Consider the following 13,326-nt stretch of genomic DNA (forward strand, 5'->3'; position numbering starts at 1 on the left):
ATTGTCAAACTGTGTCGTATGCTATATTCACACAAACATATAAAACTGGGGCAGTCTTAATCGACTTATATATAGAGATAGATCAATAAAGCATACTGTACTACAGACTACACCTAATGAGATCATATAAATTAAAACTCAATTTGAAGTAGCCTTTATAATAAAAAGTTAGACACGTACACACAGAATTTCAGTTATGTATAAGTTTAATAAGGTTATATAAATATATAAATAAAATTGGAAAACCGCTTTAAAAAGGCTGACCGAGATGTCTGCACCGCGGTGCGCAGTCGTGATGCGCCTCAACTTTGGCTGACGACACCCGGAAGTGACTTACCGGCGGCGTGTGAATAAGCGACATTGGAAGTGGAGCTCTTGTCGCGATTCTTCTCACAAATGAATTATTTTCTTCTAAGGATATATACGCTTCGTTAACGTAAGTGCCCTCCGTGTGTGCCCAAGACAATCGCCACTGCATGACATTTCATGTTGCCGAGTTTGCTGGTCGACCACGTGTGTGGCTGCATTTCTGCTGTGTTGTTGACCCCTGCAAGAGTTCATGCTACTCCGATTTGTCACTGAAGTCTGGTTTGTTCCTACAAATGCAATATACTTGTCATTAGCTTTTTCTTTGAAGGTACATTTGGACAATGTTGTTATTCAGACACAGATACCTGTACATTTGCCCACAATCTTGACGATTTGCAAAAACTTGTTGGTAAATGCAGAATATTTAGTATATATTGTTGATATGCATAATATTTAGTATATATTGTTGATGTGCATATGTCGTGATTGGTAAGATGGTAGACTTTTAGTCTCCAATGATATACTGCTTAGGTCTGCAAAACATTTTTATTTGTTTTTTGTATTTTACGATGTGTTAAGGATGGCCGATTCAGGCACAGGTGATCCCAGTGGTCATCGCATGCCACCACCTGGAGGGATCGGGAAGAACCCACTGATGGGCCGCCGACTACCAGCTACTATCACTGCGGGTCGCCTCCCTGCAATGCGTTCTCGAGATCTCACCCTGGGGGGAGTAAAAAAGGTCTGTTTCCCCAAAAATATTTGAATGAAAGATTCTGGTTGTCTCTTCTTTTTCCCCCCCCACAAATTCTTGTTTTTCTTTCCATCTAGAAAACATTCACACCAAACATTATTGGCCGCAAAGTTAGAGAAGAGTAAGTTCACAATACGATTACAGGGGTGGAAAAGCACTTCAGATGAAAGTTAACTGTCATTTATTTTTGAAAGTGTCAAGGATGAAGGTCCGCAAAAGAGAGAGCGGATGAATGCTACCCGAGGCAGAGGTCCAAGAGAGAGAGGCAGGGGCCGGGGTCGCCCGGAGATTATCCAGTCCCACTCTATTTTCGAGCAGGGTCCAGGAGAACTAGCCATCAGAAGAAAAGGTTGGTATTTGTAACAACCATGTTTTTGGTTTGAATCATATCATACAAATAATTAATTTCCATGGTTTATTTCAACACACAATAGGTTATGAAAGTGAACGAGAAGCCCCAAGCACAGGACCATCCCCCATCATCAATATCAAAAAAGAGAAGAGAGAAACTGAAGAAGAGACCAAAGAAATCATTCGCAAGCTGGAACATGACAGCGTGAGTATCTTGGATGCAATATTTGACACTTCTGCAGTTTAATTCTTTCAATTTCCCCTCCATGTTTTTCAGTTCATCGACGATCCATACCTGAGGGGTGAAAAGAGGAGCTGCCCCGTTCAACTACCTCTTGCTGTGACTGGGTGGGGTTTCAAGGAGGAATTCAGTACTCCTACCATTAAAATTGAGAAGATGGATGAGGATGATCCCATGGAACCTGCAGTGGAAAGTACTGAACTCTGGCCACCACTATCACCACAATCTCAGCGCTCGGCACTGTTTATGATAATCCATTAGCATAGCAACATGCTGTCATTAATTGTCAAGCAATAAGGATACATTTATCTCCACAAGCGGGTGCAAATTCCCAGAAAAATGTCAATGCTTACATGTCACGATACCAAAAAACAAAAATCATTTAATCATTACGTAATACTATCGTGCATGTGGGCGAGCTATGGAAGACAAATAAGCAAATCTTTTGTTTACAGTTAAGGAGGAGCAGGAGGAAACTGCAATAAAGAAGCCTGAAGCGACCTTCAAGCCTCCTCCACTACCTGAGCCGGACGTTCTGACGGATCTTCTTCACAAGTGGAGTCTGAGCAAAGGTGAGGAGCTGTTCTTCGTGCAGCTGCCAGATACGCTGCCGGGCCAGCCTCCCACCAAGGAGTACAAGCCGATAAAAACCGAGGTGAAGTCCGAGGACGGTCAGTCTGTCCTCCTGAAAACGGAGTCTCAGGTAAAGTCAAATGTCTTTATCACAAACAAATGAAATGATTACATTTATGTGTAAGTACACATTGCATATATAACAGGAGGAGCAAAATGAAGATATCGGCTGTAATTTGAAAGATCTGCGAGAGGGTCTTGTTGGAAAAATGCTGGTGCGAAAGTCCGGTCGGGTGCAGCTCGTAATGGGACAGATCACGCTGGATGTATCTCTTGGAGCATCATGCTCTTTTCTGCAGGTATGACAGAAGTTTAATCATGAAGGTTATTCTCTTTCTGTCTGTCTTTGGCACCTGGACTGAACTACAACTCCACCCCTTTGTGTTTTATCTTTCAGGAACTGGTTTCTGTTGACACTGAGGGACGGACAGGAGACTTGACTGTGTTTGGGAATGTGAAACACAAAATGGTTTGCTCACCAGACTTTGAATCTCTGCTGGAAAGCAGGTGATGATCATTGATGACCTTTGTTGATTTGCTCTGCGGTGTCATATGAAATTCTGCTAACACACTAAACTTTAAAACTTGAAGCAAGATCAAAAGGTTATTTTTGCTTAACACATTAATTCAATGATATGCCATGTTCCTTCAGTCTACTGTACATCTGAGATAATTTGGCTGTACATGAATGTAAATGTGTGAATAAAATATTTTTTAACAAATAATTTTTTTTTAATCCAAAATGGCAAAAATCATGATTGATGTGATGTGTGAATAAAATATTTTTTTAACAATTGATTTTTTCTTTTTTACCCAAATGGTAAAAACCATGATTGACATATTACTACAATATGATACATTTTTATTTATATAGCGCTTTATTTATATAGCAAACATGGCACTATTAAGAAGGAAAGTAGGATTTCCAGCAGATTTTTTTTTCTTGACAAAAAATTGCAATCATGCACAAATATCTATACTGTGTTTTGATTTATAAGTTACATTAGTCAGTCATATACTGATTATGATGTTCCTGGTCAGATTAGATTGATATGGTAATATTATTTCAGCAGTCATACTGTACCAGCATCAAAGTTCACACCAAATTTGTTCCTCTACACCAGGGGTGTCAAACTTATTTTTGTTGCGGTCCGCATCATAGTCATAGTTTGCCTCATAGGGCCATTAAAATTGTCAACCCAAATAAATGTATGAACCTCTCATATTGTACATATAGTATAGGCTCCACAACAAACTGACGAATAACTAGTTTTCGAAACAGAGACTAATAGAAACTGTTCAAATAATGAAAAATGAGATATTGAAATCCTATATTTAAAAATAAAAATTACTTAAAAATGAATGGTAATAAAAATTGCTAACAATATGTCTATTTTTAAAAGTGAAAACAATTTCAAATTTTGGAATTGACATGAATTCGACGCACAATTTCTCTTCACGGGCCACCTAAAATGATGTGGCGTGCTGTATCTGGCCCCCGGGCCTTGACTTTGACACCGACTCTGATGTCTTTAATTTCTCTTTAATGTCTTTTATCTACTTAGATGTCCTGCACCAATAGAATCGCTCAGGTTCGCTTCACCAAGGACAGTGTGAATAAAATTCAGAGACAACGCAACTCTCAACTTGCTGTGAGCGTCTCTTAGCTGTCATCTTATCTGTATCCTGTAGTAGCCAATTTTAAACAAGTGAGGTCGCTGTAGAGTTGGGCACGTCTTGGACTGGTTGTAAAAACACGCAGCTATTAGCTCCTACTAGTGGTCCCCTGTCTGCTCACGTTGTGCGCCGGCCGGAGTTTGGCATCAGTCTGTCGGGCTAAAGACAAAAGATGGACCGGTGTCGCTAACGAAGGTGGGTCTATCATCCATTAGTTCTGTCTTTTACGTGCGTTTTGATCGTTTTTGGACGCGATCTCTATAAACATTCACACAATGCACGCTGACAACAAAAGCTTGGCTCAGAAGTCCAACATTCGTCCCGGCCGATGGTAAAAGCTAACCTCAAAAGCTGGAGCACGCCTGGGATCAGACCCAATACAGCTCGTTAAAGCTCACTTTTGATTATGGCTTAGTAGGCATCTTAGGCTCTCGAGCAACACATGCTAGCGTTAAAAAAAAACAATTATTACGTCGATACGTAGTAGAAATGGTGATGTAAAATAAACTGTTAGCCAAGTGCCTCTTCGTGAAGAAGCTAGCTGTGCCTGTGCTTGTCGTTAGCCGTCCCGCTGAATCATCAATAGAGGAGAAGGGGCCCTCCGATAAGATATTAACAACTCCTCAAAGCTTGATCAGTCTAGTTAAAATAAAAGCTTTCTAAAAAACACCAAATACAAAACGACTCAAACAACCGAATGTACACAGCGTTTGTTAAACCTCGAAAATCGACTGATCACAACACGTCGAAGATGCAAAGTACTATTTGAATCATTCAAATGAGTATTGTAAGTGAGATATTGTGATGATTAACTTTTGAATTCTTTCCAGGCCAACTTCCCACTAAGGAGTAAAGCGGATCCTCACCAAAGGCGATTTACCTGCTGAGTCCAGCTGTTTTTTGTTTACATCCTCCCAATGGGACTCTTGCTATAACCACGAGGACATTTGGATATTACATCCAGTCAGATGGACCTTTTTGTTTTTTTGATGTTGCCCAAGATGAAAATGTTAAGATGATCGTCCGCTCGGTGCAGTGAGAGAGAGCTCCATCCTATAGTTGTCTTTATGAAGACCTTATGTTGACGCCAGATAAGGGGCCAGTTGAGGCCAAGGCGTAGAGATTGCCACTGACTCGGGCCGATCCAGAAGACCTCGCCGCTCAGCTGTCTTGAAAATGGAGCTGTTTTTTAACCCCTTTGACAGTTTGGTGTGTATCCTCCTGGGTATCTCCCTCACTGTGTGGTTCACGTTGCTGCTCGTCTTCATCATCGTGCCCGCCATCTTCGGAGTGTCCTTTGGCATCAGACGCCTCTACATGAAATCATTGTTGAAAGTCTTTGAGGTAAGCAATGACACTCACGAAATGAGGACTTTGCAACAAAAGCCAAACCTACATTTAAAGTGCAAGTTTTTAGTAGCGGTTTAACATTACTGTAATATAAACAAAAATACAGGAGATAACGTAGAAAGAAAAGCTACTCTCTATTTGAAGATGCCTGACAGACATCTAATAAAGAGCAAGCAGGAAGCTCTTTTTGTCCCATAGTGGCATTTGGTATGTTTTTCTGGAATTCATGTTTCATCACCACTAGTTTTATGACTATGACTTAGAAATTCAATCACGAGATATATTTTTCCTGAAAATTGTGCAATTGCACTATGATGAAGCATGCAGCCAAGGTTCATTGCTTTCAGTGGTGGTTATGGATTAACTGTGCAGCCTGCTGTTATGTAACATGTAGCTTGTCCCTAACTATAGTCTGTCAAACCTCCAGCTGCTTTAAATACACCAAAAAGTAGCCTTCCTCCATAATGGGACTAAATACTACACCATGACATACAACATTTGTTTACTTTTTAGCACGATCACTTAGTTAAGATTCTAAATTCTTTTAATTTTTCTAAATTACTAGAAGGTAAATTCTGGAGGAAAACTGACCAAACTAAGCAAGCCAAAGGAAACTGTTGCGATATCTTGTTCTTCAAATCCCTTTAGCAAACATGAGAACTGCGGAAACTGTCAAAAGGACACAAGCTGTCGTAAACCGAGTCATGACTTCTTGATTTGTTCAAGTATGACAAGTGATTCTTCTAATACCGTGTCTGTGGAAATTGTGACCTTGATTTCAAGTATTTGCCTTGTGGGATTTGACTTTTACTTCACAAACAAACTTTTTAAATGTACCGCATGGCTGTCAAAGCATCTGTAATTCCAAGCATTCTTTATTTTTGAACATGTCTTCTTAACAATACGCGCACTGAACTTTCTCACAATTGCGCCATTAAGATGAATCACGCCTTATGTTTTGCATTCAAATGTAATTGCTCGAGCTGCTGACGTGCCTCCAAGCCCAATTCTTCCCTGAAGCTTTTTTGGCTCACGCTTAAGAGAACATTATGTACTTTTCCTCTCAGTCGAAGTACCTCCTTTTTTTTTTGTTGCTTAAAGGAAGGCCCCTGCATTGAAGTGGACTTGAAAAAGGAAAAAAAGTTATGTAATGTGGTTTGACTGTACGGTCACCTCCATTCTGTGGTTTGACTGTACAGTGACTTTCATTCCGAATAAGATGTGGAATACCTACATTTAATAAATATGTCAGCTCTTCTGTCCTCACCTGTTGTTATTTTTGTAGTGGGCTACACTGAGGATGGAGAGAGGGGCCAAGGAAAACAATCATCCCTTGTATAAACCCTACTCAAATGGTAAGGTGAAATATTCTTGGATTTCATTCTGTGCTAATATTATGTATTGATGACACCACCCTCCTCTGAATGACCCCAGCCATCATCGCAAAGCACCCTACTTCCTTGGAAGAAGAAATTAAGGAGATTCGACGCAGCGGCAGCAACAAAGACCTGGACTCGGCGCCCGAGTTTGAGATGTCGGACATCTTCTATTTTGCTCGAAGAGGAGTGGAGAGCATCATGGACGACGAGGTGACCAAGCGCTTCTCGGCGGAGGAGTTGGAGTCTTGGAATCTGCTGACACGCAGCAACTATAACTTTCACTACATCAGCCTGAGGCTAACGGTGCTGTGGGGACTGGGCCTGCTGATCCGCTACGGAATCCTCTTACCTCTCAGGTATTAACTGTACAAATAATTCAAATGATTGTACAATCTTAGCTGGAAACAATATAATACCGATCTTGAAATCAATTTTGACAATAACATTAACTGATAGAAGTGCGCTAGTAGTAACTGCTTGTTTGGGAAGCAGCATTTAACAATTCACACCAAAAGGCTGTAATAAAGTACAAAACGAACATTTTGATCAGTGTGTTTGCTCAAACTTTAGAGCTCCATCCCAATGCAATACGTTACTGTATTCTGTCTTGTGTCATGGCTGGGGGAAAGTTTATTTACTTCTTAACTGGACTTTATCAGGAGTAAATCTTTGACAGGTTGGTGGTTATCTATCTGTACAAGTCCCGCAATTCATGAGTCTGTTCTCCTCGTGTCAGGTCAATGTTGTTTAGCTTGGTTTCTTTTACTCTAGGAATGCTCCATGCAGCATCTCACGGCCCTTTTTGTTTTTACTCCCACTGCTGTTCCACAGTAAACATCAGCTATAAAGATCAGTTTCTGTACAGGCATCGTGTGTTGCGGTAAAAACATTTACAACTTATTCTCTTTCACAAAGGAAAAAACAAAAGGTTTCATTTCTTCTAGCGTATTATGAAAATGACAATTCAGGCTTTGCTGCAAAGTAGAATGGAGACTACTGGAGGAAAAAAAAGGGTTATCAATTAAGTTTATGAAAATGACTGCTAAATGTAGGCCGAAGGTTTTAGTGGGCCATTGTGGATTGTGAAGCCAACCTAATGTGGCCACTTTCAGATATGTGCCATTTCTCTATTGGCAGATGAAAGAAGTGGAGTGACATACTTTAAAGACGTGTGAATCGTGACGATTTCATGATTGTGCATAAAATGTCGAGGGACACTTGATGTCACGCATTGTGACTCACCGCTGAGCCTTGCTTGCACACATGGTGGGGGAGGCAAAATGGGCCACACCAACACCGACGCACATCATTTTTTTGGCGTTGTTTTTCTCACCCCCACACACATACAAGCTTGTGTCTTACCACTTGTTTAGTTAGATTTGTCCAAGTGGGTCCTCTTGATGGGTTTATTCTAAATGGTCACTCAATTTGTCTGATGTCCCTGTCCTGTTTTTAGACAAATAATGTCAATAACAGGAATTGATCTGCCCTATTTGTGTCAGGGTAACCCTTGCCTTCACTGGTGTTGGCCTCCTGGTATTCCTCACTTCTCTTATCGGCTTACTGCCCAATGGAAGGTAACCTATCTGTCTTGTGTATTATTATTATTATTATTATTATTATTATTATTATTAATTAATTAATTTATTTATTTTTTACATGATTCGATCAATATTTTCACCTTTTAACAGAATTCTTTGACTACCGTGCTGTCATATTTTATCAAGCTGAATAGATGATGCCAAAACAAATGCAACTTTGTGGAAAATGACTCCAATGTGGTATTTTTTTGCAGGATAAAAAGCATCCTGAGTGAAAAGGCCCACCTTATGTGCAACAGAATATGTGTGAGAGCTCTCACTGCCATCATAACATTCCACGACAGGTAAGGAGAAAGGTTATGGGTCAAATAATGAAAAAATCATGGAGCAATGAAGCCAGCGGTGTGACATTTCATTTAGCTATGTTAATATTTTCAGTTCTTAAGAACTGTGTTCACGTGCATATTTTGACAAAAGAGACCCCACCCGCATACAAAACAGGAAACACAGTAAGTTATTGACATTTGGTTTTTAATGAGGGAGAAAAGGGAACATGTTTAAAATCGAATTGTTTTGTAGAAAGATAAGAGTTTTTATCTCCACGCTCTTTATTGTAGTGTAGTACAGCTGTTGAAGTGACTGCAGTCATATTGCAGACTTGTTTATTGCCAGCGTTATTGTAGTCGTCACATTTTTATTGCACGAAACAGTGATGTCTTAATAGACCCTCATTTGCTTATTACGGTCTTATCAGTAGGGAAGTTAGAGGAAAGATAGAAGTACATAAAAGGAAAACTAAATCCGTCCTTGATAATAACAGCTCTATCCATAAAGAGGCGCACAAGCTAATTACGTTAATTATGTCTGTTCTATTTGATCACTTTTATTAATGAGTTGAAGTTTACACATTATATATATATATATATAAGCGACTTGTGTCGATATAGTACATGCAGTTTTCTAAATACACAATTGTTAACAATAATTTTGCAAGTTGTATAAAAGTTCTTTGTGCGAGTGTTTTTTTTTTTTACTTGTATTAGTAGTTAATTGCTTAACCTGTATGTTTTTCTTACATTATTCCTATTTAATTTGAGACTTTGGCAAACATCTGTGAGTTTTGAAATCGTCTCTTTGTGCTAACTTCTAAAATAATGTTCATTTACTCTCCAATTTAGCCTATTGAGAAGAAAAATGGATGTCATTACCATTTCTGTGAGATGAATTAGGTGAGGGAAGGAAATGCCACATTGGCTCTTGCGCGTGAACATTCCCATACCTATTTCTTTTCATACCTAATCCACTCCGGTCTACTCAAGATTACATAATGCCAGATGGCTTTCCTCTAAAGTGAGGAGACACGAGTGGGTTAGAACTCAGTCCGAAAATGAAAGTAGTTGTGAAAGGGAGGTTGCCAGAGGCTCCGACTTGGTGCTTTTTACATTTCATTACATTTTACATTGTTATTGGGTTAGACAGGACACAAACCCCTCAATAGTAATGTCTCTTCTATTAACCATTTAAAAATCACACCAGATTCGAGCCACGTAGCCCCCGATGCTGACTCTGACAATTCAGCAAACGACAGTCATTCCATGTTTTTACCCCTGCACACCTGATGATGTCTCACGACAGTTTTTGGGAGACATTCTTAAGGTTATTGTTTCCCATTGGAAGTGCATATATCATGGCTATGTGATAGAAACAGGGAGAACAGTGCTATGCTGTCGAAAATTAAAAGGTGGTGGTGTTTAATTTGCATATTGTGCAATGTATTGGTACAGCGGAAAGTAAGCAGCGTGTGATATCAAGCCTGTTGTAACATTCTCTATGACAGGGTGATAAAAATACACCAGTCAGTGATGCTCTTTTGTAACTCAATCTCTGGCATGAAGACTTGGTATGTTCATGTCAAATAATTTATAACGTCAACATGATTTACTTTGTTGCCCTTTAGAAAGATATGACCTTTTATTTTTGGTATAAAAGAAATGGAGTTGATGTGTAACTGCGTCATCATGACTTTCAAGCACATGTGGGTTTGAATAGATGGTTCTTGATGTGTTAGCAAGTCCTCACTTTATCTTTTGTTTTCTATTTGAAGTGAGAATAAACCCAAAAATGGAGGAATCTGCGTCGCCAACCACACGTCACCCATTGATGTCATAATTCTGGCCAGTGATGGCTGCTATGCAATGGTAACTGTTCACTCTTTTTCTGTACTACTTGTCTTTACAAATGTCTCAAATGTGGATCCCATTGCAAGTCTGACGTTGCACGTGTATGTCAGGTGGGCCAAATCCATGGCGGCTTGATGGGAATTATTCAGCGATCTATGGTGAAGGCCTGCCCACACATTTGGTTTGAACGCTCAGAGGTCAAAGACAGACATCTAGTGGCCAACAGGTAGAACTGCTACTTTTTTGTCCACATCTTTATAATGATGATTATTATAATTGATGAAGAATCCTTTGAAGAGAATGAAATAAATTGTTTTCTCTGTAATACAGGCTGAGTGATCATGCACAAGATAAATCCAAACTTCCCATTCTCATATTCCCAGAAGGTGAGTTTGAGTTTTGTATTGGGTTGAGTTCCTTTAAAGCAGTGTTTCCCAACCTTTCTCATCCACGGCACACCTTTTGATTGGAAGAAATCTTGAGGCGCACCATCAACAAAAATCTGTTAGGTGTTACACCAACTTCTATATTAAAATTTGTTATATTGCAGCGAAAGACGTGAACGTGCTATATAAAGTCCCATTCCTATATATGCATTCATGGAGAGAGAGAGTGGAATCATTTAATAAATAAATGTTTTTTAAATTATATTTATCTTTTATTAAATAAAAGTAACAAAGGTTTTAGACAGTGTAAGGAATAAACTATTGAAAGTGATTGTGTGGTTGGGAAACACTGCTTTAAAGCACAAGAGTGTTCTATTTTTCATAAAATATCTGTTTTTTTTTTTTTTCTCAGGTACATGCATTAACAACACATCCGTTATGATGTTTAAAAAAGGAAGTTTCGAAATTGGCGGCACAGTGTACCCCGTCGCTATCAAGGTCTGAGAAACGTTTGTCTTAATGTTACGTCCTTACAGTAATTTCAACCATGTGTTGACAATGTCATTTGTATCCTGTGCAGTATGATCCCAGATTTGGAGACGCTTTCTGGAATAGCAGCAAGTTTGGAATGGTCAACTACCTGTTACGTATGATGAGCAGCTGGGCCATTGTCTGCAGTGTGTGGTACCTCCCTCCTATGTCCAGAAAGGTACCACTCTGACTTTACTGCACTATAAAATCATGCATATATTTCTTTTAGCTCACATTTCTGCATCAACATTTTCCATAGGAAGGGGAAGACGCCGTACAGTTTGCCAATCGAGTAAAAGCAGCCATCGCCAGACAAGGAGGACTAGTGGACCTTTTGTGGTAAAACAAGCTCAACATGCATTTTTCATCATGGTCATACAATCTGAGCTCTTTGTGTGTTCACCAATGTCACCGTGTACTGTGTAAACCGGATATAATCCACGTTCACTGTTAAAAAGAGGAACTTATTTCTTGAAATTTAAAATTTAGAACTTAAAATGACAGTGACGAACGAATCTTTCTTTGCAGGGACGGAGGGCTAAAGCGAGAAAAGGTCAAAGATACTTTTAAAGAAGAGCAGCAGAAGCTTTATAGTAAAATGCTGGTGGGTACCCAAGAGGATCGCAGTCGCTCCTGAAAGACTTGCGAGGAGGTGGATTGGCTCAAAACCCTCAGCGCTGACTGCAAATGATGTCAGCTGTCCTCCCGCTTGAGAATGGTGTTCCTCGACTTTTCTCTGCCTCACACAAAGGTCTGCTGTTGGCAGCGTTGTATCAGGTCTGTTGGAGATACGTGAAACAAGCCTCGCCTGCATTAGAATGCAAAAGTAGAAGTGCTCTGAGCTAGAGTCATGTCTTCCTTGTGGTTGAGGAAAAACTTGTGATATATCTGTCATTAACTTTCAGTTTTTTTACAGTTTATTTTAACATGTTTTTATTTCTGTCAGGTTGTAATTTAACCCTAGTTCTATCTGGGTGTATAACAGAGTTATAGATTTTTTTTAAAGACACTGTTTTGAGATTTTTGCATGACTGGCTTGTGTCTGACACGATGCCAGACTTTGTTACATTTAAGACTATTTTTATGAGCTTTTTCCAAGAGAAAGAATCTTGTATTCTAAAGCTTTGTGTTTTACATGAAGACTTGTATCAACCTGTTATTACAACAGCAGTAGCTGGTGTTACTGAACTCTTGTTGCCAGTGCTTTTTCCATGGAATGTGAAAATGCTCGCATTGTGAAGTGGAAATATGGCACCATTTTTCCATCTAAAGTCGGCAAGTGAAAGAATATACTTATGATGCTTACAATCAACGCCCATGGCGAACAGGTAATCATGCAGGTTTAAACCATTACAACGGGTTCTCGAAACATTACCCCTGGGATGGGAAGAGGCTAATAATAATTACCCCTCTTTGGCTACCGATTTGGTGCAACAGCAACACGCCTGTTTAATTTATTTTAACTGAAATCCAGAGGCTATTGTTTTGATTTCTCTTCCTTTGTCCTATTTGGCAGACTCTTAAAGAAGAGAAAGGGTAGTCTGTAGTCTGGTCTCTGTCTGGCTGGAGTCAACCAACACGAACTCCGCATTTAGATTGCACCTAACATGTTTATCAAAAATAAACCTTTGAGAATGTCAACTATTTGGATCTGACTGTGAGTTTTACTTGTAATGCATAATTTATAATGTAAGAATTTTTCAAATTAGACTTTTAACATTGAGGATTGCACAGGTCCAACACATTTGCCAGAGCACTTTTTTTTCCCCAGGTCGGCGATTAACAATGTAATTCATTTGTATTCCACAAGTGGAGAATAAAGTGCGCTCTGCTTGGAGAAGGGTAAAATGGTGTTAGAAATGGTCGTGTTTGAACAGCTCTCCAACAGTGCTATGGAAACCATGATGTGCTCGTTGAAGCTGAAACTGCACCAATTTATGCACTAAGCCTTTCTCAGCTATTGAACTTTTAACCGTTTGGTCAGAATAGTGAGA

At 39.5% G+C, this 13,326-nt stretch overlaps 2 protein-coding genes across 2 annotated transcripts; both read left to right on the plus strand.

The window, feature by feature from the left end:
• Nucleotides 1-291: 291 nt before the first annotated feature.
• polr3d (polymerase (RNA) III (DNA directed) polypeptide D) lies at nt 292-3,083 on the plus strand. The gene is made up of 9 exons (XM_085910881.1): nt 292-436; nt 889-1,051; nt 1,141-1,184; nt 1,258-1,412; nt 1,498-1,619; nt 1,692-1,848; nt 2,111-2,358; nt 2,435-2,587; nt 2,686-3,083. Exons 2-9 carry the CDS (start codon nt 890-892, stop codon nt 2,797-2,799), a joined length of 1,155 nt encoding a protein of 384 aa, XP_085767007.1. The 5' UTR covers nt 292-436; nt 889; the 3' UTR covers nt 2,800-3,083.
• An 866-nt stretch (nt 3,084-3,949) lies between these two features.
• Nucleotides 3,950-12,976, plus strand: gpat4 (glycerol-3-phosphate acyltransferase 4). The gene is made up of 13 exons (XM_085909382.1): nt 3,950-4,160; nt 4,796-5,309; nt 6,601-6,670; nt 6,750-7,050; nt 8,197-8,271; nt 8,490-8,579; nt 10,340-10,433; nt 10,526-10,641; nt 10,746-10,801; nt 11,214-11,299; nt 11,382-11,510; nt 11,592-11,671; nt 11,861-12,976. The coding sequence occupies exons 2-13, from the start codon at nt 5,142-5,144 to the stop codon at nt 11,967-11,969; spliced, it is 1,374 nt and encodes a 457-aa protein (XP_085765508.1). The 5' UTR covers nt 3,950-4,160; nt 4,796-5,141; the 3' UTR covers nt 11,970-12,976.
• Nucleotides 12,977-13,326: the final 350 nt, after the last annotated feature.

This window comes from Syngnathus leptorhynchus, chromosome 4, assembly GCF_054491065.1.
Source record: "Syngnathus leptorhynchus isolate UIUO chromosome 4, UIUO_Slep, whole genome shotgun sequence".
Classification (NCBI taxonomy): Eukaryota; Metazoa; Chordata; class Actinopteri; order Syngnathiformes; family Syngnathidae; genus Syngnathus; species Syngnathus leptorhynchus.